A 27,963-nucleotide genomic window follows, 5' to 3' on the forward strand; every position below is an offset into this window, starting at 1 on the left:
TAGCAAAGTAGAGGTGCAACTAATTGGCTTGTCGACCGCCTTTAATTACCCATCTTCTACCTAAACGAGATTAGAGTAGCCTAGAGAATAGAGGTTGGTGGTCTAGACAACATGCCTCCGACCAAACCTTTAATGAACACCTAAACTCTCTTAAGGATCTGATGAAAGTCAAAGATTTTGCTAAAAACACTCTGCGAGTCATCTGAAAGTTCAAAGTGAAAACAACTTGTCTTGCGACACCAGGCCGAAGAGCTGAAAACACATTCATGTCACTAAAGTGATGTCCTGAAACTGCTAGTCTTGTACTGAGTCCAAACACATTCAAAGGGGTCCATCTTTCACCAGAATACTCACTCATACCTTAGGCATGCATTCATTTTCATACAGTTAAAGGCAGTGCTCTGATTTGGAAGAAAACAGACTGCAACATGAAAAAAAAGACTGCAGCACAATTCTCGGACATCTAAGGTACGTGAAAAAAAGGATCTCACGCGAAGTCACACATACAAGGCGCTTCTACAAGGAAACTAGAGGTAAGATGTTTGGGTGTTTTAGTACAGTGGGCGTGACTTTAAAGAGAAACATGACCGCTTGCAATAGAATGTATCAAAATGAATAATAAAAAGTTTTATTAAGCTAAAAATGAACTCGGTATCTCACTGTTGATCTTGTAACATACCGTTGAAAGAGCAGAGCATTCATTTTTTTAGCACTCTTTATTATCCATCGCTTCATATGTGTTGAAATAGGAGCAGAGAAAAATCTCTTTTTAATGAAAGGCGCTGTGCTTCTCGCTGGGAATGGACATGAATGTGCATGCTCAGGTGTGACCGATGTGTGTTCTGTACTTTCCTCCATTACTACTTTGTGTGTGAGCCGCAGCCCACTTAATGAGAAGAGGGGACATTCAGTTGACACTGTGCTAAAAAGATAATTTATTACAGTTGGTGCTTAAAATGTCACTCTAGCTGCCTCCTCTTTTGCAGGGCATGATATTGGAAAATAATATATATTGTTTCTATTTATCACAAGGCATAACATGTGCAGGTTGTGTGTACCTGGGCCTTGGAGTCTCAATCAGATGTGCTTTGTGTTTTGGGAAAAACATTGTAGCAAGGTGTGGGGGCAGGGGCTTCAAATTAAGAAGATAAACCCAACAGGATACATGTCGTACAAAATATGTATTTTTCTTAAAGTCTCTTATAAAAGGTAAATTAAAAAAATGAAAACCAGAGATTCAACGGGTATCTAATAAATAGCGGTGTGTTAGTCACGACAGCAATGCCAGGTGTACTCTTCCTAACAATGGCTAAGAGCCTGTGCCTCTTCAACTATCCATTTGTACACAGATGAAGTCGGAATATTCTTGAATGATCTCTCGGTAAAAATGCAGCACACTTCAGAGGAGCACAGTGGAGGACCACAGATGCATATGCCTTTAAAGTTATTTATAAGTGGCAGACATACTCAGTCAAGATCAAACCCACAATTAAACATCTTTGGTTTCAATTGCATTACACAAAGACATTTAACTTACTGGATCAAATGAATTAATCTGAATTTGTATACTACCTCACTCATTCCGTAAGCCTGGCGGACCAGCTCAAGTCCAGGCAGGCTAGATCAATGGCCGATTTTTATTATAACCACTGACCCTGTAAGGAGTCCCAGTTATATTGCTGCAAATAACCATATTTCATTCAGTTATTGTGAAAATCTGACATGGATCATCTGGCACTGGTGGATCTACGCTGGAGACCTGGCCCTAGACAAACCAAACCATCCATTTAAAACACCTGTTCCCTAGCCAAATTCTTTGATTTGCCGGACTTCACCTTCTTTCCTGGATCTGTCTCTTTTAATTACCAAAGAAAGACTGGATTTATTTCACCGTCAGCTCACAGACTCCTGTCCAGACTTCCCAAACAATAACTAGGATGTAGGATCAATGCGACCCTCTTTATGCCATGATATTCTCACTTATTAATAAACCAAACTGTGCTTCAATGTTCTTCTTCTGAAGACTTAACAGCCCCTCCCCCATCATAACTAGAAAACTGAAACACAGTATACATTGTTCATCTGCCCATCCGATCCTGTCGTAGCGTTATGCGGCCTTTCAGACATGTCCTCAGCTACTCCGGACATTTTGAACCTGCATTGCACTGAGGACGAAAGCAATACACGAGTCACGGGCGGGGGTGGCAAGGGATGAGGTTGGGGTTATTAAAAAAGAAAAAAAAAAAACAGTGCGCAGAGGCCATCCTTCCATAAAAAGTCTTTAAAAATGATAAACCACGTAAGCTGCTCCACCAAAGAAAACCTAGAAGAATGGCAAGGGAAACAAAGGGTATGATGTGTGTGTTGGGGGAATACGGGGTGGCATAGGGGGAAGTGGGCGTTCAGAAAGAGAGGAATAATACAAAAATTGATGGAGTTATCGCCGCAGGACAAACACCTAGTTGTTCCTCAAGGAGCACTGGTAGGCAATTCATTGCTTTGGAAGAGAAAACAGTTTTTGCTCCTTTCACACTTGTCACCAGGGGCCGTATTACAGGGTGTGCCCCAGGGGCGCAACGAACATTTGCACATACTTTGCGCACCTCCGGGGCATGTTAGTATTACAGATGGGACGGCAGACACTCGTGCGTCCCTTCTGTAATACTGAAAGCGCTGGCGCACATTTAGCACCAGCGTTTGCTCAAGAGGGCATGCCCTAATTTGCATGGGGGCGTGGTTGCATGCAAATTAGGGAATCCCTTTGCCTCTGCGCCATATTACAGACGCGGGTGCAGAGACAAAGAAGCTGTCAGGAGGCCCACTTGCAGGTGGTGCACCGTCACTGCGCCCACCAATGGGAGCCCTCTAGAGGAAGGAAAGGGGTCCTATGGACCCCCAGACATCCCCTTGCAGGCGGGTGCAGTCACTCACTGCACCTGCCTGCATGGGGATCTCAAATCCCTCATTAACCCCTTCCGCGCTCATGACGAGCTCAGCTCGTCATGAGTTACGATGCTCGTACGCTCATGACGAGCTGAGCGCCTCATGTAACGCGGCTTTTTAAAAAACGCAGCGCACAGTGGGAAAACCGCTAGCGCGCATGCGGTTAAAACGGAGGCGGGTTGCCGCCTCCACAGATAAACACGGAGCAGCTTTTAAACAGCTGCACCGAGGGCAGCACGTGTTCACGGCTGCTATGAGGGCAGTGCATTCTACATGATAGGGCGCACTTTTCCTGTTTGCACCTGGCGCACCTGCTTAAAGGCGTGCCGTGGTGCAATCAGGAAAAGTGCGCCCTATTTATATAATAGGGCCCCAGAAGTACTTTGTAGTTGGCAGGGCCCATTCGTGGACACTCTTCACCTTCCAGTATGTTTGTGAATGTAAGGCAGTGTGCTATGCTTTCAGTGCCTCACCCACGGTAGCAGAGACTCTGCATTTGAATGAACAGACATGAGAACTGCTTGCTCATCGGTGACACTGTCAGCTTTTACAGCTGCTGTGATGCAATATTAATTGGCCCAAAGGAAAATCTGATGGGTGTCAGCTTCATTTACCTCCGAATTCAGGTTTGCCTATATACAAGTGTCAGCCTGCTCTCGAGCTGCACAGGTTGGCACAGGAATAGGAGACAAGGTTTGGTGATTTGCCGCACTCTATTTCTGGAGCACACCTCATTTCGGTTTTAATTCCCACACCCCTGTGAAACGACAGACCTAGGAAGTATTTTCAAAAATCCACCAGAGGTATCAGAACAATTGTTTTTCTGTGATGTGGATGAACAGGCAGGTTGAGTCTAAAGGTCATGGAATAAACATGCCTTCGCTTTGCTACTTTTATACGTCTTAAATCCTGGAAAACAAACAAAAACAAACAGTAATCACCCCAAGCAGTAACTAATAGGACAACGACCACCAGAGACTATAGTGTGTTTCAAAATGTCTCCTTCAGATGCAGAACCTCAACAAAAAATACTGAACTTGCTTAAGATAGTTATTTTGTCTTGCCTTCGAGGATTCCTTTAGTCTTTAGTTCATGTAATCATTATTTATTTATTTATTTATTAATACAATTTGTAAAGCGCATACGTTTGCCCGTGGGCGTCTTGGCGCTAAGGAAATAATCATAAAAGCACAAGCCATACATTAAAAATAGAAATGCATAACAAGGATTAGACCATCTAATCAGTGTTACATACAAACATTTTTTTTTGACGCAGGGCTAATTTAAGAAAAGTACAAACGCTAAAACAAACCTCAGCGGTTGTGAAAATAATACGGCAGGTTTGCATCGGGACAATTCTGCGTCCTTCGAGGCAGGAATTAAATATCTTTTCGTATAAGATCGATAATATTTACAGAAGAACATAAAATGTGGTAGACTCTGGGCAGAATGCTCATCGCGAGAACACATGAGGATGGCAGCCGGATCATATTGGTCAACAGGGAGGCATAAGTAACATCTGATGATCCCTAATCTGATTCTGGTGAGGATCGTCCCATCCCAAGTGTTATACACCATTACTAAGTATGGCAACCAGTGGTTCATTTGTAAAAAACATAGGTGCTGGGGCACTCGTCAGGAGGCAGCTTGCACCAGCCCATTTCTCCTGTTCGCCTTACCTAAAACAGAACCAACTACTAACCATGAAAGTGGGGAGAGGAGTTGGCCTAACGACTAGGGTGGTCTACCTCGAATCTGGGGAACTGGGTTCGAGTCTCGGCAATGACGCTGAACATCCTGTGGTTCTGGGCAAATCACTTAACCTGCCTGCCCGTGCCTAACAAAAATGAATGTGTCCTCATGTAATGCAACTGGTACTATGTAAAGCGCTCTGATACCCGATTCGGGTCAAGATCGCGCTATATAAAACTCTGTAAAACAAAAAAAATCTATAGGCTAGAGCTGCCGACTTCGGAGCTGGGGAACCAGGATCGAGTCTCGGCGTGGGCTCATCATCCTGTGATTCTGGACAAATCTCTTATTCTCTCCATGACTAACCTAAATGAATGTGTCCTTAACTGGTTCTCAGTGTTGATGATGAAGTGTGGGTGCTGAGCATCGGAAACCACTGGCTCAAATTAAGCACTGATAGCACCAGACTCACAGAAAAGAGAATCAGAAGATAGGAGGCATCAGTGGATTTTTCTATTCAGTGGCTTCCCTTTCCTGTTGCTTATTTGGCATACATTTCTTTATTAATCAACTGCTAACTTGCCATTTAAACCAATTGGGTTAGTAAAGGTCTGCCAAACTTGTTACAGACCTGACCAAAGTAGCAAAGCATTATGATCTGTGTACCCCTATCACAGGACAAACAGCCTTTTAGGGCCTCCCTGTTGAACAAAGCATGAGGGTTGCACCAAATTGAGCACCATAATATTAAGGGTGCGTGCCATATTTATATGATCTTCCACATAAATTAACCCAAGCTTCTCGTGAATAGCATAAGAGGCACAGCTATCTGGGACACCCAGAAAAAGCCCGCAGGCTCTGTTTTCTTCTGCATGTAAATTGATAACCTTTTTTTTGTCCCCACACTACGGCGCCAAGAGTTAAAACTGGCAGACCCTTACTCTTATGTACTTCAAGTAGTACCGTAATAGGTGTCTTACCAAGATTAGCTGCCCGATTAAACAGAAAGCCTAAATAATTAATAATCCTCAACCTGCTCGTAGCTAAACACAGAGCCCAGGTGCTTTGTGACTCAAAAGTAACTCCTAAATATGGAAATTCATGAATTCTAGTTATAGATTTCCCCTGAATGGACAGACACCTGGTTTTAAGGTTCCTCTGGCCACACACACCACAAACATGTTGATAAAATGAGTTTCCAAACTCAGTTGGCCCATTAAATCAACAAAGGCATCCAGCAAAATATAAAGCCCATTGGGGGTTCTTGAAAAGAGAACCGCGTCATCAGCATATAACAACACAGGCATAGCCATGTCCTTGACAACCAGCAAATCCCAGCCCATCTCTATCAAGGTTGCTTCAAGCGATTTAACAAACAATAACAATGATATTGAGACAAACACACAACCCTGGCGAACCCCTTGACCAAGACTAAAGGAGTCTTCACACTCGCTGGTCTCACCATACCCAATTGAAGCTTGTAGGGCATAATTGAGGCCTCTTAGAAATGAAAACGTGTTCACCCCCAAGATTTCCAGTATTCCCCAAAGCCTGGACCTGACCACGCTATCAAAAGTGCAAGACAGGTCCATGAAGGCCAGGTGAATTGAACTACATTTTGAGACTGTGCATTAAGGTGTAGATTTATATGATACCCACTGAGTCAGTCTTTCTAAGATGACCGTGCCAACAATTTTCACTACTGAGTCTAAAAGAGAGATTGGTCAGTAGCGACTAGGAATCGACCAGCTCTCTTTCTTAAATAAGGGAACTATAATGGTAGATCTACAAGACTGGGGGATTCAGTTTCTGCAGATATAACATAACATATATATCACCCAAAAAAGGGGACCAGAGGACTATTTAGAGACCAATAGGTGCCGCTTCCCTACAATAAATTTAGAAAACACAATAGAAGGCCCCTGGGCCTAGATTAGAAATGCAATGGTGGGTATCCCTTTCTTAGGACGATTCCCCTTACCCACCCAACGGTGGCATGCTTCCTCATAGGGGATCTCCTCGCACTGCAAACCTAGTTGTAGTGCAGGCTACAGCCCCACCTCTGAGAGGAAGGAGCTCAGGTATGTTTTAAGTGGAGGAGATGGGGTATACCAAAGCCTCTGGTTGAGCAGGGTGTAGGGAGGGGCAGGGTGCAAAAGTGAAAGTGATTAAAACTAGCTATATGATATGCCTAACGGATTTAATTATGCACTCCTAGGCTAGGATTAAAAAAGAAAATAAACTCTGACAGAAGCGGATTCAATCTGGCAAAATTGACCTTTCCAGGAGTCTTGACAGATTGAATCCCTTTCTGTCAGAGTTTGCTTTCTTTTTTAATTAAATTTTTTACTATGGTTGACAATATGCCAAAACATGTAGGTATCACTGAGCCTACAGGAAAGAATCAGTTTGTCCCCGATATCTATCTACGTTCTGCAACCACCTCATTATTGCTTGGAATTTGATGCAGAGCTCTTTAAAGGCGATTGTAAGCTTGCCTACACATGTTGGCAGACCAAAATGGTTGGCTACCCGCACCTAGGATAGCTAAAGGAAGGCAAAATGGTAATCAAAGTCAAATGGTTGACACAAAACTTACGCCATAGGTTAGCTATGTTTACAGACCTCCAGGCTTACCTACACCCTTTATCGTGTGGTTCCCTCGGTCCCTTTATTTACCACTTTTTGTGCCACGATTGGGGAACTTAACAGTAAAAAAAATAAAAAGGCTAACCGATTTCATTTGCATTATTTATTTAGAGGTTTTATAAAGTGTGAACAAGACCCGGGGGTATCCGAGAGATGTACCGTACAACCTTTGCATAAATCATGCCAGGGATAGCCAGAATTTTTTTGGCCCAGAATGCAAAACATGTGGACATCTTTAGGTGAATGACAGAGCCATTATCCCAACAGTCATAATTATACCAAGAATGTTCTTGCAATGTCCATGGTGGGCTATAATCATGCCTGGGATGACCAGAACGTTGTCAACCGTCAACATGTCACAAGTGGGTCACTATGATGACAGGGATGGCCAGAAATATGGCAACACATCCACAATGTCAAGGATGGGCTGCCATTATGGAAGGGGCAAGTACACTTTTGCCAAGAATGGCCACCATTTGTCATGTCAACCATATGTTAACCGAAAGATTATTACAGTAAGACAGTCACAAAATAAACAAAGATTTTCAGGCTTGCGTTACATATTATTAACAGCGGCTCATACAACTGATCGCTAGCTTGCATGCCATTGTCTTATAAAAGGAGAAACGAGGTACACCTAACCAAGGCAGAACTTTCCCACTAAGTTACAGAATATGTTAGCTATTGCACCTTGTTGACTATTGTACTTGCTCGGAATCCTTCCCAACTCTCAAACGCTACACCCCGTAATCCACATTCTCAGAGAAACCTCACAGAAGTATTCATCAGCAGAATGCAATTTCAGATGCAGAACGCCAATATCTATGAGAAGTTTGGACAGGTGTTAATTGAATGCCACCAGGAGCAGACGTCTACTAAGTTTCTGCCCTTAAAAACACGCCTTTGTGCAAATGATGTTGCAGGGGAGGCTGCAAAAAAACAAGCATTGGCAAAGCAATAGGTCTCGCATTTGAGGCCTATTGGCTTTAAAATATGCTGTTCATAATAAATCAGGCAGGCCTCCTGCATTTGCCATACCTTTTCCTAGTAAACCAATCAGGTCTACAGTTTTGATCACTGGCCTGTTGCCATAATCAAATCAGTCCTCCTCGATTGAGCAGAAGCATTCCAAGAGAACAAATGCACTAGCACTCTTTTTCAGCGCAAGCATTTAACTTCTGCCCAATCAAAATCAAGCCAGGCCTAAAAAGGGTACTATTGAGACACAAAATATTTAAATTTCTTTGGAATTCTAGTGGATTTTTTTTGTGGAGGATCTAAATTAGTACAACTAGACCCCTGAACTCAATTTTCCTTGATGTGTTCCTGTCACCCCAAACTGTCTATTATTTGATGTCACTCTACACCTTCATCATCAAAACCACCGTAATTGTGCCTCGTCTCTAGAACCGGCTTCATGGCCCCCATGTTATCACCCATACACAACCAACTGTCTCTTTCAGCCCGTACTTCCATGAGCAACCTATACAGAGTAAACCTTGCCATGCTGCCGGCCATGCTTGACACCCAAGTGAGTGCTGAAAGTAGAGTTAATGGGGGCTAAAATGAATTGAGATGTTCTCATTGTTTTTGCAAGCATACCAAGTATGACTAGCTCTTTCCACTTGATAAGTAATGTCTTGAGAAGACAACCCAGCCACAGCTCTCCATTAATGAGGTTCCCCGGTGTCCTACACAGTTCGACTCCACAATAACGAGCCTTACACCCAAAGGCTGTAGCAATCTTACCAAAGAGTGGACATCATCCACCTTTCACACAGAATGAATATTTCATTGCCCACAACAACATTTAATGTTTCTCTAGCTTAGATTTTTATGGGAATTTAACTTGAGCTCTTCATGATCAGATAGTTGTACTGACTCAAACCAAATATTACACATTTAGTTCATGACATTACAATGACGATATAGGTCAATGATATCAGAGATGATAACAGCTGTTAACCTAGGGTCAATGTTCTTCAAGCAGACACCCTACTTGCTACTTACATTTGTCAAGCTGCCTTAGGGAAAAAGTGTTTTAAGAAAAAAACACCATATATTTTGCATAACACTCAACCATCCCAAGAATACACATCAACTCTTTATTGTTGGACAGATTAAGAACTTCTTGACAGCTATAGCAGGTTTATTCTTGGATATAAAGCTTTGCCAGATATTTAGAGAACACTTGAATCCAAACAGTGGATTCACCAAAGTCTACAAGAAGTATTTTAATTGTATCTCCTTAAATATGCTCGCAACACTTTTTCATGATTTTTTCTGTCCCTATCATATGTAAAGATATTGTCTTGAAAATACTGTATACTCTTGATCTTCTTAAAGAAACTGTGAATTCGGGGTTAAAATATAGCTATATATTTAAGGCTAGATTAAATTGTATGCTCAAATGGTAGGCAATGTCAATGATAATTAACATTGGATGTAGCTTATACATCCAGTGTATCTGGTACATCTAGGAATGAAGCAGGCAGTTGCTGGAAACAAATGTACCCCAGAGATTTCGTTAGAAATGTTCCAGTGCTAAGGCAGCTATGTCTAAGAATACTTTTATTAAGGGAAGCAGACCACCTTCAAGAATTGTTACTTTTAAAAATGCCTTGCCCTCTACTTTCAATGGGTCAACCAACAGCAATATGTTTAGCAATTCGTGAGAAACCTCATCTTTCACTCAAATCTAAACGCATTGCACTTCATGCCCAGATCCTCCTATTATTCATATTTCATGCACTAAGCCCTTTACCTTAACCGCATGCACGCTAGCGGTTTTCCCGCTGCGCGCTGTGTTTTTAAAAAAGCCGCGTTACATGACGAGCTGAGCTCGTCATGAGCGTGCGAGCGGCACAACTCATGACGAGCTCAGCTCGTCATGAGCGCGGAAGGGGTTAAACGTTTGTCTACTAAATACCTGAAAGGACTCACTGTAATAAATCACTTTATTTTATTTCATGTGGATTCGTACAGCACAACAGATACTCAAGTGGAGCCAGTCACCACTAGTGTCATCTGCAAGGCTAAACAGGAAAGGTTAGCTTACTGATTGAAAAGCCAGGTTTTAAGGGCTTTCCTGACCATAAGTAGTTCCTGAGTATCTCTGATTTTAGCCAGAATAGAGCTCCAAAGCTTGGGTCTCTGTCCCCTAAAGGGAGGCCTCTCCATGTGACCACTTTAATAGAGGGACAATCATCACCATTTAGTTGCTTGATCGTAGGGAATTACTATTTTTTTGGGGAAACAAATGTTATTCATTTTTCTATTTCTCACATATACAACAGTCTCACCTTCTTGTGAATAACACATGTAGGCGCGCAACCATGTATCCCCGTGATATTACATCAATTCATAGTCCCGCACTGTGCTAGATCGCCCACCTCTTCGCTAGGATTATTGTCCATCGGGTGCAGGAGTTATGTCCATTCTGGCTTGTGGTGCAGTCCTGAGGGGCCGATCCATGCTACCCCAGGATTATGCTTACACTATCTACACCAAACCGCCTTACTAAGCAACTAAGAACAACCCCCCCCTCCACAACCTATTCCCCCCTTCCCTGGTCCCCCCATTACCCCTATCTCCCCCCTCCCCTCAGACATGTCGCTCTCCCTTGCAGAACACTCGTTGCACAACATGCATTCCTATCCCTTCGTTGGATTCCCTATGGCAGTAATCAATGTCCCATCTAGGACCGTAGGGAATGCCTAAGATGGTATTTCTGAAATTTGCAACAAAAGTTGTGAATGGCTCTCTCCGTGCAGATTTTAAATATTACGCAAGTGAATTTGAAGAGATCTCTCTTCCTCACATGTACCCAATGAACCTGTTGTAGATGTGGAATCAAACATCTTGAGCTGAAAATGGTTCCTACTAGAGAGTTTTGGATCCTTTAGAGATGGTCCTTAGAGGATTCAGGGATCAACCGCCTCAATTGCACCACAGTGCCAACCCTACTAATGAAGACAGAAGGACACCACTTTTGGCATAGCAGGACCTTCTGATTGAATCCAACTGTCCTTCTGCTTCTGGTGAATCCTGTCTGGATCAGCATTTTCAATCTATATGTGGCGAAACCAAAATATGCAAGGCAGTCGGACAAAAGGCATTTCACACTGGCTCATAGCCAGCTGGTAATAAGCCCTCATATTGTGGAGTCAAAACTTTGTAGCAAGTAGATGATTAGGCCAGACAATGCTATCTTCCTAATAGTATCAAGTGCATAAGAGACACTAAAAACTATGGCCAAAAACTAATATCAGTACAACTGCCCAATTGATTTTAAAGATACAGTCTGGTGCCGATGGGTTCAGTGAGTAAAGTATTATAGATTGCCCAATTTCAGAGATATTGTCCATGATAGGAAGATAGGATCTCTTGTCAGGATCAACGGATGCCCTACTTTATTAATTTATTTAAATGTATATGTCAGCGCACAGCTACCCAAAAAGGGTTTCCCGTCGCTACTTTCAGAAGCATTATCGCTTAAGAGATCATATGGGTTTGCTTGTCAGGATTCATTGCAAGACCGAGTTCTGATGACCTGACTCCAGATGCTCTGTCCATTAAAGGAGGATACGCTGACGTCACTTCACTCGAGTTGTCCACTACCGAAGGCCTTCGACGTCTCGACACATCACGGCTGACCTCATTTCAGAACTGCTGTCCATTAAAGGAGGGTTTAGTCTGTATTACGTCTTCCTTGGGGCACAGATCATGTGATGTCACTTCATACCATATCCTCTCTACAACAATTGCTAATATGGAATCCTGAAAACGACTCTATAGGTCAAAACATGTCAGCAGGTTTGGAGATGGAGGGATCCTTGCTCTTCCAGTCTAGTACGTTTCCTAAACACTTCTGTTGAATCCAATCTAATGGGAATGTTTCACTTACTTTCACTTAGTTTTTCCCTATACATATTTATTATCCGTGCACTTAAACTCCAGCACTTTAAAGCTCATGTTTTTAGTGGTAATTCCTGAAAACCCTAAGGATAAATGGTATACTTTTACAGGTCTCCTGTAGTTTACACTTTAGATTCTTAGCTGACGGATACGTATATGGTGCACTATTTGTACCTATTCACAACCAAAGCTACTCTTGCTCCAGTTCCATGTTAAGAACAAACTCCCACATATCGACCCTTGTTCAGCATTGGGATAGAGGAAACATATCTCCACCACAAAATGTGGCATTGTATACAAAGGCTAAATGTCAATACAATACAATACACTAATTGCATTGGTATTGTAAAATCACTTTGTTCTAGCATGATTATCTCAATAGTGACATAAGGCACCCACTGTAAGTAATTCATATTCAGCTAAGACAAAATATTCCACCAGTCGAATAAGGAACCATGTTTTCTTAAAGCTAGCCTACTTGTTAAGTCACCACACAAAACATCATGCTTTGATTGTTAATTGATACAGCTGGCCATCTTGCCATAAGGACTCTAGCACAAGCACTGCACATCTCACAGTGGCAATGAGTATGGGATGATGGTAAGAAAATGTAACCAAGCAGTTCTCTGATCCATGTCTCTGTCCAACATATGCCTGTTCGGGTCCATAAACTTTCACGTGTAAACTAGATATCTCAAAATGGACAACCTAGTGCAGTAACCAGCCTGGGGGACTATGAAAATAAGAAACATTATAAGGGACCTGAAGAGATGCTCAAAGCAGGGAGCTTCCGAAAACCATAAACTGCCTGCCTGTCTCTCACACTTCATCCATCACACTGCTAAGCGCTGCGTCTCACAACATGATTTGATCCCCCCGAGACAATTACTGCGAGGGAAAGAAGCCATCACACCGGTTCTTCCCAAACTACTGAAGATGTCCTTTAGCTCAGAGTAGGTTTCTAGTAAGTGGAAACATGCTATGATGGTGCCACTGCTAAAGAAACCATCTCTAGATCCAGCTCTCCCGGAGAATCTGAGACCTATATCTTTGCTTCCCTACTTAGCTAAAATTGCACAGAAACATCTGAATATTCAACTGACTACGTTCTTGGAAGAAAAACGGGTTCTCCATGAAATCCAGTATGGTTGCAGGCTGCTTTACAGCACCGAATCAGCCTTACTTTTGGCTTCTGGGGCCTTGAAAATTGCAGCTGTTGAGGGAAGGACAACAGCAACGATTTTACAGGACTTGAGTGCTGCGTTTGATACGGTCTCCCACTGCCTTCTGTTGGAACGTCTGGGGGAGGCCAGGGTTGGTGGCAGCACATGGGAATGGATCAAGCACTCCTTGCAGAATAGATCCTTCCAGGTCTTACAACACCCTTTTAAGTCCAAGGTGTGTCCTCTGTCTCAAGGGGTACCACAGGGCTCGGTCCTCAGCCCTACTTTATTTAATGTTTGCATACGCCCCCTGACAGACATTGGGCTGAAACATGGGGTGAAACTGGTGTCATATGCCGATGACACTCAGTTGATTGTTACATTGGAGCAAAAGGAGGCAGGAGCGGCATCTAATTTCAAGGCCTGCTTGAGTGATCTTGCAAACTGGATGAAGTTCAGCTGCTTGCAACTGAATGCAGGAAAGACGGAGGTGATGGTAGTTGGCAAGCAGCCCTCCATATGGTCACATTTGTGGTGGCTGGAGGAACTGGGACCTACTCTGACTCCCAAAGCTAAGGTTAAGAATTCGGGAGTCTGGTTCGACAATACCCTATCGTTTACAGAGCAGATATCAGCTGTGGCCAGAACTTGCTTTGGCATTCTTAGAATGTTGCTTAAAATCCTTTATTTACTGTCACTAGATACCAAAAGGACCCTTGTGCAGGCCTTTATTACGTCCCGTCTGGATTACTGCAATGTTCTCTATCTGGGGGCGACCAAAAGAAATCTGAACATTTTGCAGAAGGTCCAGAATGCTGCGGCCCGGGTGATACTGAATATCCTTAGGTGGGCATTGGTGGGGGTAGCATTGAGGAAACTACACTGGCTCCCTATAGAGGCTAGAGTCACCTTTAAGGCATTGTGTTTCTGCCATAGGATCCTCAACGAGAAAGGGCCACGGTATCTGCGCCCACTACTCACTGCCTATAGACCTACCTGGAATTTGAGGTCGTTGGGCACTGCTAAGCTGGTCGTGCCCAAGGTTTGTAAGGTATGGTCAGGATGTAGTTCCTTTGGTTTTCTCACGGCTAAAGCCTGGAATAACTTACCTATGGAACTGAGGAAATATCCATTGGAGACAATGTTCCGTAAAAAACTGAAAACCAGGCTCTTTCAATCTCCCTCTGGGGATTGGCGTTAGTGCTGGTAGTAGGCCTTCTCGCATCTTATGGCCTGTGGGCCTGGGGCGGGGGGGAGGGGGTACTGCCAGTTGCAGTGGTCTGCGATGTCCTAGCGTGGGGACACTCCGTTGCAGTAACCATGCGCTTTACAAGCTTTATAATAATAATAATCATATCCACACCTCTGTGGTCTTCAGATACAACATGGAAATACTCAGGGCCGGCTCTAGGGCGGTGCAACTTGGGTCCACTTCACCGGGCGCTGATATCAGGTGGGAGCGCCGTTTATTATGTTTTTAAAAACACCTGCTGCTGCGTTAGTTGCCACCAACAATTTTCCGGCAACAATAAAAGTGTCACAAAAACTCTGGTGATTAACGTTCTTTCTGGAGCTAGAGAGAGAAAGAGATCAGAGTTTTATCTAGAGGATGTTGTGACACGTTAGGTAGCACAGAGGGTTCATATGCCTGCTGCAAAGAATGTGTATCATGCGGATCACACAGAGAATATAACGTAAATAGATTAGTAGGTTACTGCTTTTGTGAGAGAGATCCAATTGTTACTTGCAGTTCGTAAGTTAAAATTGTAATGTAGAACAGTGAGAAATTAACTGTCATCAAAGAGCTGCATGCAAACTGCAGGATATAGGCTACAGCGTTGTGATTTTTGCTAGTCTTTCATGATCATAATGTTGTAACATGGGTTCATTTGCGTAGAAATCAATTCTTATTACTAAAGAGAACCCCCAACCATGGTGTTACGATTGTGTTAAGATTTAAATGTGATTGTGCTTCTCCAGACCAAGCACTCAAACTATATTGTATAGAGGACATGTGACTCCTACACCTTGTAGTCCTCTGTCTTAACTAACGTTTCTTATGCACTGATTTACACACCTATGATTAAGTGTCTCTGTGTGTGATGTGTGGGATGTAAAGTGCTCCGACACCCTACACTGGTATGAGTGGCGTTCTAACACTAATTAAAAGCATCTGAGAGAGAGTGTGGTTATGGAGACTTGAGGGGCATTGTTATAGGGTGGTAGTAAGGGAATCCGTGGCGGAGGTGGTCATTGTGGGGCGCCAACAAACATTGTCACACCTGTCGCCACAAGCGCTAAAGCCGGATCTGGAAACACTCCACATATACGATCCAAAGACACCTTCCTTCCACACGCGCACCCTACGCGGTGCAACGTGCTAACCCCGTGGACTCGTGCTTCAACGCCCCGCAGAGGGATGGAAGCGCTATATAAATATTGCAATACCGAGGACGAGGTTTATAAAGGACAAGGCTGGGACTGCAAGCGCGGTCCTCAGACTTCACTTTCTCTTCATAAGTGATCCTCGCCACTAGGTGGCAGTGCCGCTACTGGTATGGAAACCCCATTTTCTTTCACTTATCCATCTATAAATAAGGATATTCAATAACTTCGGAATGTGTGCAATTTAAAGTTAAGAAAACAATGACTGTTGGCTGCAAACTCCAACCCCGTTTATATCCGCTTTCTGAAATAATTTAATGGCTCCCGGCTATTTTTATTGCTACCTCAACTTTTCTCAAACGTAAGGTAGTTTCTCTCTTGCCTTGTTTCAAGGACTCATTTTAATGGGATCTCTTCCACACGCTCTTCGAGTAAGTATACTTGTGTACAGTTATGGGACTGCGCTGTGCGACTGTCCGGTTCTGTTTCTGTACGCATGTGAGACGCTGTGCGCCATATTTTCAAGTAATCACGCGGTTTTAAATACAGATATTACCACGGAATGAGCACGAGTAGTGGTTATACCACTCGGTTTTTCGTTGTGTCGTCAGCACCTCGTCACTAATTTACAGAGTTGACGTTTAGCGCGTGCACAGCACAAATCTCAGTCTGTGGAAAACTAGCTCTGGGCCTCTTTCCACGTGAGCACGGGCAAATCCAGGGGCGTAGCTTCCATTGGTGTAGCAGGTGCAGTGGCACCGGGCCCAGTTCCCTGAGGGGCCCACGAAACACAAATTATTGCTCACTTTCACCATTCAAAGAGCGGCCAGGGGCCGATTTCCTTCCGTGAGGCACTGCTTAAGCCTCTGGACACATGACAGGATTAAAAGGTGGCCCACGTCCAGTTCCTATTGCTAATAGGCAATACTTTGCAAGAGTTCGTTCGTGCCCCAAGGCCAACAACGGAGGGACAGCCACGCACTCCTGAAGAACAACGCAACCAGCATGCAAATTCTCAAACATAATGCAGCAGGCAGGCCACTATAGAACTCCATGTAAACAATACGGGCGTGTAGGCTAAGCTAGCCGCTGTCCAGGTCAACGGGCTTCCGAATTTGACAAAAACCCATAACAACTATTAGAAGTTCAATGAAAAGAATAAAAACACTTGCACTTCGTAAAACAGCCATGACTCTAAAACATCACCTCTGACCAGGGCTCAAGTCGGGGTACCACGCAGTTGGACGGCGTCCCCCCACTTATTTTACGGGGGGGGGGGGGGGGGAGCCATACCCCCTGCCAAACAGCTGGACTTCACTCTTTCGCCTCTCTGGAACGAGGAGCTCAGCACCTTTCGTGACGTCACTTCATGTCGTGACGTCACTTCCGGTGACAGCGTCCCCCCACTTCCTTTTTTACGACTTGTGCCCTGCCTCTGACCATGTGAGGTCCCCGCAGTGAGAGGTGCTTCGAGTGCGTGCACTTTGGCTTCACTAGCATGCCGTCGAACAGCACTTACAGCAGCTGGGGGCTCTTGTAAGAATAATCATCCGGTGGCCAGCTCCCCTCACCCAGCCCCCCTCCATTTTATTATAACAAAGTAAGATTAGATTTTGGCGGATAAGTTACTCATCCTCCAAACTATAAATGGCATTATATCCCATGGGATTTATATTTCGGCGGACGTGACATCCATCACCTTTGTGACGGAGTAACCCGTCCACCAAGATCTAAATCAGGCCCTTAGTCTCAAAAGCATCTGTTTCACCTGTACAACCAGAAGGCCAGGTGACGGATATGACAGATGATTGGGTCATTGGCTGTAAATCACTGCCCGCAGGTAAAGTCACTCAAACATCTGCCACTGACTAGGCATTTTAAGTGGACCCACAAGCATGTGGGTCTGGATGGAGCCGGCTACTCCGCTCCCTTCCTCAGGGTATTCAACCACCCTAGTTTTCAAGTTTGGCCACATTCCTTGCTGAGTAAGGAATATGACCCTGAGGCTACAGCATTCAAGACCCACACTCTTTCAAATTTAACAGAAAAAACTGACCTTCCACACTCATTGCTTCTCTCAGCAAGTGCAGCTTCCTCTGTCGCTGGCGGATTCTGTCCAAGGCACTTGTTATTGCAGACGAAGCGGGCTTATCAGGCCCCTGCCGCTCCTGGTCCAGAGTTTGGAGGCTGAAAGGATCTCCCCCTGCCCCGGCGAGAGTTGCGGTCCGCAGTCCCATCTTCTCAGGGTGGCCCTGGAGTCTGTTGGGCTCTGCAGAGGCAAGTTCTTGGTTGAGGGCCTTGTTGACTACAAATCGCAAGTCCACGGAGGATGCCCAGTTCTTCCTCCTTTGTGCCGCTTGGTCAGTGCTGGGCATCTTGTGCCGTTCCAAGTCATCCAGCCGGTGAGGGTACGGAGGGTGCGGGCCCTTGAACTCCTCATACCCAGACGTGCAGTCGGAGGCAGTGCAGTGTGAAGAGTCCTCCTCGTCCTGGCCACCAGCGTAGGCGAGGAACCCCATGGACTTACTGAGCCCCCTGTTCAGCAACGCCTGCTGGGATTCGGAAAATGGCGGCATGTGTATGTGTAAGGCTTCATGAGCGGTGCTTCTCCCTGGAATGATAAAAATCCATCATGTAGGTACTGCGTGGAGCTAACATTGGAACGGTAAAGGGTTGTGCATAAAAAAAATTGCAGTTGCCTCAGATATGCTGCATACAATATTACAATACCAGATTTCCTTTACATTCAGGAGCCATCAACCCAATGAAATTCCTGTAAAAAACAAGCATTGGCAAAGCCAATAGGTTTTGCCTATGCAAGATTTATTGGCTTTGTCAATGTTTTTTTCAAGTGTTGCACAGCGGTACGAGCTGCTATGCTACAAAGCTTAAAGTAAACTTTTTTTTTACTTTAAGCTATGCATGCACAAACAGGTTAAAATTGTTATTTTTCCTTTAATTAATATACAGTTTATATTCTAGAACAAATGCCACTGGAGTTACCAGCGTGTCAAAGTGCAGCTAGCTGGACGACTGAGCATGGAGAGGCTGTGGCCTTGTGGCCAGAGCTGCTGACTTTGGAGCTGAGGAACCAGGTTCAAGTCTCGGGCCAGCTCAACGTCCTACAATTCTGGGGAAATCATTTCATCTCCCCGAGCCTGTCAAAATCAATGTGTCCCTGTGTAATGTAACTGGTTCTCATGTAAAGTGCTCCAAGTCCTGCCAGCCGACTTTGCGCAATCTGAAACAAGCTATGTAGGGTGGGGGAGGGGCATGCAGTGACAGGAGTGAGGTGGTGGGAGGGAAAGGCCAGCAACAAAAGGTGAAGCAGCATGCAGAGATGGAATTGAGGTGCAATTAAGGGCAGGCATGCAATGAAAAGAATACGGATGCTGGAAAGTAAAAAAAAAGAGGTATGTTACAAGTGCATGGGCAGTGGAGGGACACTGGCTGTCAGAAGCAGTACTTGGTCCAAGCTCCACAGCAAGGATGAAATGTGAATCCAAGCAGGACGCTAGAGGCAGGAGGAGACAGTGACCAACAGGAAGAAAGAAAATGAGAGTGACATGGGAACCAACCAATGGTAAGTAAAAGTATGTAATGGGCGGGCTCTAACCACTAGATTTTGCAAGCACAGCGCAAGTAATGTGTATGCGAAACCTAAAGAAACAACTGCCAGCATCAACATTCCATTTTAATGTACTGCAAACATTAGCCATAAGATTGCTTTAGTTTAACAATGTCCTTTTAGAACATTGTTTAAACAACTTATATAAAATTATAATGCAGGTATCAGATTACTTCTTCACTATCTAGCAACACAGGACAACTGACACATGTACCAAGCAAAGTCCATTTTAAAAATATTAGAAATTAGAGGCTGTTAAAGTGTCCTTACACCAAACATTACCTCAAATACCCTCAAGGTATGTTACCCATCACATATCACTTTTTACCCAATGAGCAATAGTAAAACAGCAATTTCTACACCTCAAAATACAAACTTGAAGGAAATGACGCAGCCTGCCAGCGCAACTTTGACAACAAGTATAGTGACACGTGCATACTGAGACTCTGCCAGCGGAAATGGCCTATCTCACATCTGTGGCACACATCCATCTCCTGCTGACTTTACAGTCCTACTCTTACTGTAGCAGTAAAAACAAGATGGCTGCATCCGCATGTACCTAGTTGCAACTATGCCAGCTTTAAAACGGTATATGGTAATCCTCAACATACCAAATCTTGTAGCATCCAACAATGCAGCAGTTAGGAATTCATAAACACTCGAGACAAAGTGGTCTTGTGGGAAATATAAATTCTCACTTCGATTTTACATTTCATGAAACACTCACCTTGAGAAATCATACCACAAACACTTAACACAAGGCACCAACCAAGCGTGTGCATTGGACCCTTTATCAAAGACCACATCTGTGCATACAAACAGCAGTCACACCAATCACCAAGAGAATCAGACTTACTGTGATCCATACCTCATCAGTGTGGAGCAGCTACCATAGACTGTGCAACTACTTTCTAGCAGGTCTTTGACAATGTGATCCTAGTCCAAGGGAATAAGCGTGCTTTGCAGCAGAACCGGACTATGTTACCCTATTTATTGTTAAGTTACAAGGGAGATTAAGAGAATTGATCAGAATCACTAAAAACCGAGCAGAGACTGGGATTTGAACCTGGCTCCCCCTGTTACAAGTCTGCAGCTGCAGTCACTAGATTACATCTCCTGCCTCATACAGTGTTCCACTAAGAGTAGATAACAAAGGCCTATGGATAGATAAACATGTTCCTATATTCTCAAGACTTTAGGTTTGGGATATTGGACAAAAATCTCCTAAAGCAGAGACTGATTTTTATCAAACACTTTCAAAATGGCAACCACCTATCCATCTTGATTGAGAAACATACTGACCTAGGTGCCTGCATATGTGGCATTACAAAGCCACTAGCTGAATCTTTAAAACACACAAGTAGAAAAGGGGACTTTCAGAAGGTGGCCGGCATGTATGCGGAGATACAGCCTAGGCGGGCACTGAAATCCAGCCCATGCAGCTTTTATGATATCACAAGCACTTTCAGGTTCCTCGTGAGATGGTACATAGGAGGGTAGTTCGAGCTATCAGTGAAGTGATTCTCCAAGTAGAACCACTATCTTCTAAGACTCTGAAACTGGTGATCTCATCCTTACCCATGTCAATGGTGGGACAATTGCTGATAGTTCTAGCAATGCCTTCCCCCTTTGCGTGGGGAGGAGTAGATGAGAGCACGTCATCATACCTCCCTTCGCCAGTAAAGCAAAAGTAGCATTGTCCTTGTCCATACTGCTGGAACTTCACGCAGAGGGTCAGGTCAGCCAATAACACTTTCTTATGTCTTTCCAGCTACAAGCCGAGGACGATGGTGTGTTGCTGGTTCAGACAAAGAGGGACAAAGACTGGCAAAGCAATGGGAAGTAACAGTGATGTTCCATGCCCCTGAACTTGTAGGGGAGCTTTTCCATAATAGCAGCCGTCCTGCGGGACATACCCAAAAGAAGGGTTATTTTAAGAGTATTCCGTTTTGAGAACAGTTCTGGCCTAACATACTTTGTTCGGAAAAACAAGAAAATCTGAAGGCGGACAATAACAGAAGAAGGATAAAGTGGGATTGCCATACTATGGGGGGGAGAGCCTTTTCCGATGATAAAGCAAATCTTTCCACATTTCGTTGGACTGTCAGAACTGGCGCCTGTTACACTCTCTCACTGCTTGACTGCCTTCTCGGAAATTTTCAGATGCTGGCTGAAGCCTTAACAAAACCACGCAGGAACCTGGTAGGCTCAACAGTTCTTAAATGGTATGATCAGGAATGTAGAGTGGCAAAAAAGAAAGAGCTGGTAGAACTTAAAAGGGGGCAACACCAACAACAGCACCATACGTGCTAATGCCTAGAGTGAGCAGAAGTAAATGACAGCCGATAAGAAAAGACAGTTTGTTGCTCTGAGCTTGAAAAGGCTACAGAATGGAGCCAATTTTAATAACTGTCTGTGGTGCTGGAATTTATCCAGACAGAGGAGAGCGCATTCTAACTCGCCAGAAATCCATGTCAGTAACGAAGTACGCTACTAATTTTTTGACAGTTTGCATAAAAGAAAGTTGATGGTCACGCAACCAAGACAGGCTGATTTGCTTGGCCAATGATAAAATCGTCAAAGTTCTTCGGAAGAAGCCATGCCCAGTAAAAAAAACAAGTAGAAAAGGCCACGGTCCAGACATGGACCATATAGACTTCTTCAGCTACGATGTTACCCCACAGATAATCCTGTTTGTTATTTCGCTTGATAAGGTGCATCAGGTTCTGCATTCCCTTCCTTGCTAAATGTGACCGTGGCACGATTACTCAACGCTATGGGGGATGGGGGCCACACAGCCTTTTTTAATATGGTGATTTACACAGGGTTGTCAACTTGCTTCAACTTCAAAAATGTTATTAGTGAACTGGAGTCACACCGCAAAGCCAACAAAGTGGATTGTCCATCAGATTTTGGGAACTTTTACCATGTGTAATCTCTACAGATGACTCCGTTCTCAATGTCAGAACAGTCTTCACTGTTTCTTAAAGCCTGTAGAACAATTACTAAGGTTTAAAAAAAAAACAAAGCTAAAAATGAATAGTCGAAACCTATGAACACAGACAGTCTCTAAATCCATCATACGCCATTCAGGTTAAATAAGTGTCATTTGTAACTACAATTGACTATTTGGTTTTGCCATGTAGTAGTCAAGGGACATAGTTTACAGTCAAGATATCAGAAAGCACTGGCACTCCAATCAATTCAGCAACTTTAATCTGCACACAACAGGGGTTCCCTGTGTCCTGCTAATATTCCATGTTCAAATAGAAGCTATGGCCATAGAAGGCGGAGAGGTCTGGGACTCTGAAGACGTGATGTGCTTCAATTGCCCTCAGAAAGTTTTTCTGAGAATAATGTGTTGCTTATCTACACCTTCTCTGCTTTTGATGTTGATATAAGCGTTAGTAGCTGTTAGTGTTGCTCATTAATCTGGAAATAGACATGTACCTGTTTGGGGTAATCCTTAAACCCTGTAGCATCACTATGCCAGCAGGGGCTGCAAGAACATATCAGTTAATGATTTGGTCTGCCTTGAGATTCACTGAGATTGGATGACTTCTGAATAGAAGCGGAGTCTATATAAAAATTCAGACCAGGGATTTTACCATTACAATCTTTTACTTCAAAGTAGGCAGTCGTAAACTGTGCATACTATATTTTTCGTTTGTATGTTGCTGAAAAGGAGTTGTTCTCCTTATTGTTTTTACCTTTTTATTAAGATCTCCAAATCAATTCACTTGGTTATTGGTCAACTGAAGGAAGTGAACCTGCCCGTCCTACAATCAGTATCAAAAAGCAGGAAGTCAATCGGAAGATATAGTCGCAGGTGAGAGTGACTGATTAGAATATCTATCTGCCCAAATGGGCTTTTCACTGAAATTATCAGGGGCGGGATTCTGAAGGAATTCAGTGATTTTAAGGTGCGCCAGCATGAAAACAAACACAGGTCAGCTGGAAGCTAGATGACCGTACATGCACCAAAAACCCTTGGTCAAACGTCACCATTGGAGATGAAGACAACTGAGCTGAAATTGAACTCCAAACTAAAAATATTTTTTTAATCCCCACTGCTCTTCCGAATTAAAAAGATTAAGCAGCTCTGGGGTACATGGGCAAAGATGACATGAGAATCTTAAATCCTGGCGTGTCCCAGGAACATTCTCCTTTTAAATAAAAAATATGCTCTCCTTCTTGCAGGAGTGGTGTGCTCCCACCACTATCCAATTGGTCTCCTATCAGAACGCTACAATTTACTTCAATGTTATAGTATCCGCAGAGGAAAGCAATGACATATACTCGGTAAAATATATTACATTTTTGCAAGAGCTAACCATCTTTGATAATAGGCTAGCCTTAACAAAACTCACAATTACATACAAACAAATATGCTACACAATTGTTCTTATGCACCTCTATGAGCTTTTAGTGGAAGGAGACGAAGAACCCATGTGTAGGGACAGTGTTGTAAGGTGAGTCTCTTTAACTTAAGGGTAATGATGCAAACATTCTCAATGTTTTTTTCCGCACAAGTTTATTAAAAAAAATTGGCAGCAGATAAAAACAGACAGAAAACATGTGTTTTCTTGTCTGTAATTATTTTAAAATGTGGAAAAAAACGGAAATTGGGTTGCATTTTGAGTAATTCTAAATACTGTCCGGCCATGACTGCCAAGCCAGGAGCTGTGTGGAGTGATAGGTGATAGGTGTGGAGGGGGAGGGGGGGGATAAAGGGATTTTAGCAAAGAGGTTTTAACAGCTGTAGATAACCACATGGTTGATACTGAAATTTTCATATTTTCATATAAGTGCATTGATTTACCTTCTGCGGATGTTCACAGCATTGAAACCTGGTAGGCATTCAAGCATGAGTGCAAATGTATTTGTTGAATAAATGTGAAAATATACTAATTTCAGCTTCATTTCTCCACGAAACCCAAAATAAATATGGATAAATACAGACAAAATTAGCAAAAAAGAAATATGGATAAATACAGACAGAAATGTCCCAAAAATAAATACCATAACATTGGGAGCCCTAATTATGAATATTATGCAATATAAATGTATCCACTGTTTATAAAGGATTCGTATAGAGACTTGTGTAATGGGAGTGCATTAACGAACGTTCCTAGGTTAGCCAATCTTGTAGGCCTAACATTTGTTTTTCTTAAGTTTAGTTTCTCCTTGTTTGTTCTCGAGTTATAAGTTGATTAGAATTTATTTGTGTGTAGAAAGTTTCCCTTCACCCCTACTGCAGGTGCAGGAATTCAACCTCGTTATTTTAGATTTAAGAAGGTACATGTGGAGGAGAGGAATGTCATTGAAGAGCCAGCACAGAGAGAAGGGAGGACACCTTCCATGCCTGATGAAACCTGGGAATCAAGTTCGTTGGAGAGAGCCCAATTAATTAGAGTTTGTGGAACGTTACTCAAAGGAGGTGTTCACGGAATAACTTACCATGTGACCTGTTAGGGGTGTAACTTTGTCTTTTTGTATTAGGTACAGGGACAGTTTGGGGTACTTCTGCTCTGGACTGAGGAAAGGGAGCATCTTAGAACGAGCTCTGTAGCTTTATGCTACTTGACCCATTCAACATGAGTGTACTACTTAAGAAGTCAACACGTGCTGACACCTTTTGAGGGGAATTCAACTGGAAAGCTAAGTAGAGATGTCACTCTAGAAGTAGAATAGGGACAGACTATTCTTTAATTCCTGAAATACAAATGAAAAGGCATTTGGATACAGCTTCTATACTCAGTTGTGTTCGGATATTGGAATTCATTGTTCCGTGCCCATTGTGACGAATGAACTATAACCGCAGACTTGGGTCTGTATTAGTATTCATGTATCTTTATAATCTTATATTGAGGTGTGTCTATGTTATGCTATTTTTGGCCTTATAATAAATTAGCAAAAATTGAATTGAGAGTCTGTAGTCCTTTGGTCGCATGGGGAAGGGAAATGTATTATTCGTAAATTGTTTTCTCCCCTCTACACTTTCTTAGAAGGCAATACAGATCATCGGCCAGGTGTTCCTAAGTAAATCTAGAATATGGAATCCGGCCCCATCAGTGGGAAGCAATGTTTAACGTTTTCCATTTCTGGTATTTAATGTGTTGTTCAGAGTAATATCCCTGGGAAGAGACAACATGCTTCGAGACCCTCTTCTGATTGTTCTACTAGCACTAAAATACCATGGCTTTGTGATAGCAGCACTTTATAAAACTAAAACAACAGAAATTGTTTAAATCGTTGTTTTTATGGCAAACCAACAAGCTGGGAGTACAGACCCCCAGGAAGCACTGCTAACGAAGTCAGGAAAGTAAGTCATTTATGTACATCTCTATTTATTTCTGTGCATGTAGGTGTACATGCAAGTAAATATAAGTATATCGTTCTGTACATATATGCATACATGCAAGAAAATATATATCTCTGTTGTCTTTCACTGTTCTTAAAGGAATACAAAATAACTCCATGAATTCAAAAGCAAAGCTTCTTATCAACGCAGTGGGATGTGGCAGTCAAACTAGACACAAAAACTATAATCTTAACAAAAATCACCAAAGTTAAAAAAGTTGATAGTAAAAAAAGAAATTGATTTTATTAGTTCTCATGAGTTTAAAGAGTCCTTCCCTTATGAAAAGTGCCATATTTAAATAAAATCCCACAGGCTCTAGTATTCCAGGGTGGCGCACTGACATTTTGTTGCCTCCGCCTTTGGTAACGAAGTCTCTTTTTAGCTACTTCGACAGGTACTAGGTCTCCCCCATCTACCGAAGGTGCCATCGAATGATGCCCTATACGCTTTTCGTGTATCTGTGGGTTACTAACATTCAGCTTCATCATCCTGAAGTTAACTGCTATCCTTTACAAAACAACTGAAGCTCCTCTGGCGAGCCCTCTTTTTCCACCAAACTGAGGAAAGATCACTGGGGATGGGGAAAGAATAGAACAATATTTTTGTTGTTGTTGAAAAAAGCTGGTTTGTGGGGAATCAGACTTATGTCCTGAGAGTCAGCTGCACACATAATTCCTCCCTGCTCTAACGGTGGGACAGGACGAAGCAATCCCAGGTGCTGCACCCTGCTCTCAAGATAGAACCGCCAGAACAAATCCCTGAAATGAAGACTTTTCCCCAAGAATAAATGATTAATTATATAAACGTACAATGCTCTTGAAACTAATTCTTTACCGTTTGCATGAAGCCCTGTCTTTATATTTCAATTGAAGTCCGTGTGGATATAATTCAATAACCACTTAGAAGAATAATATGTTTTAGGAAAGATAGTGTAAATATGAAGCACGAGGGATGGGGAATATACATTCGAGATTATGTACTTGGCAATTAGCCAGAGGCTCGTGGTGCTATGAAAGAAAACATTTCACTTTATTGTGCCTGAAATGATCCACCACAGATGCGAGGTTTCTTTGCCCATGACAGCACATTAGGATAATCTCGTCTTTTGCTTCTGTTGCCAAAACAGTAGAAGTAGATGGCTCTTGTTTTGATGTGATTTAAGGAAAGCTTCCAGCTGTCAGCTTCCTCGAATATGTTTCCCCAAGGTGGGACCACATCAGCCCGAGGGCAAGCGTTTGAGAACAGTTCATTTCTCCAACTAATTCAGCCCTTATATTTACCACAAGTACATTTTCTGGCGCCCAACTCTGGCCCAGAGCTGAAATGAAAACAGATACAGTATGGATTTGACTGAAGCAGCAAGACAATACTAGAGCTGTGCTGCTACGGTTAGGCCTGGCTTAACCGCTCGCGTGTGCAATGATACGCATAGTATTGACTGTACTTTAAAAGAAACACAAATGGAAAGGCCTGGTCGAGTAAATCACACTATCTCCAAACTGAGTGGCCCTGGGCTAAAAAAAACTTCAAAAGATAATCTTTGGGACACAGATTCACAAAATTATCCGCTATTAGTTATTTTACATTCTACTGACTGCAAAAAAGCACCTGGGGAGCACTAATGATTGAATACACCGGGACATCTCAAGCCATGTCTGCCCTGCGATAAATGCAGTTTCGCATTTACCGTTCCCCACATGGATACTATTTTAGCTCACATCTGGCTAGTACCACACATTTAAGGCATCAAAACACTTTAATTTTAAGTTCTAGTATTTTACAGGATTTATTCACACGACAAATAGGGTCTAAAGGAAGGAACTTGTTACCTATTGTACCTGTAAATGCCATTGTGTACTTAGTGAAAGGAAATTAAACAAGCACTGGCAAAGCCAAAAGGTCTGGCGTTGGCTGCTAACCGTTTGGCTTCGTCACTTCGTCAGTGCTTGGATTTTTTATAAAACTGTAATGGTGAGGGTACTGCCGGTTACTTGTCCATACAAAATAAATATTGGCTGAAAGCAAAGGGTTTTTTTTAGGTTTCATAAAGCACACCATTGACACTTATGCCTGGCACTAAAGAGACCTACTTTGTGTGCAGATGTACTCTTGTGGAAGAGCAGAGTGTCGCTACTCACAGAGAATTTGGCCAGAGGCTGAAGGGGACTGACTCAATGCCCCAAGCTATGTGATGTAGTGGGTGGACAAGAAATGTGAATGAC

At 43.1% G+C, this 27,963-nt stretch overlaps 1 protein-coding gene across 8 annotated transcripts in view; it reads right to left on the bottom strand.

Moving 5' to 3' along the window:
• Positions 1-27,963, bottom strand: part of PTPN13 (protein tyrosine phosphatase non-receptor type 13) — a 1,030,035-nt gene that overhangs the window by 654,259 nt on the left and 347,813 nt on the right. For 7 of the 8 annotated variants that reach the window (XM_078676281.1, XM_078676285.1, XM_078676282.1 and 4 more), the window contains exon 7: positions 17,806-18,360. The exons of the other annotated variant lie outside the window; for it this stretch is intronic. In XM_078676281.1, the coding sequence (XP_078532407.1) occupies positions 17,806-18,360 (555 nt within the window). The remainder of the gene's footprint in view (positions 1-17,805; positions 18,361-27,963) is intronic. 8 annotated transcript variants of the gene reach the window in all.

This window comes from Lissotriton helveticus, chromosome 2_1, assembly GCF_964261635.1.
Source record: "Lissotriton helveticus chromosome 2_1, aLisHel1.1, whole genome shotgun sequence".
Lineage (NCBI taxonomy): Eukaryota > Metazoa > Chordata > Amphibia > Caudata > Salamandridae > Lissotriton > Lissotriton helveticus.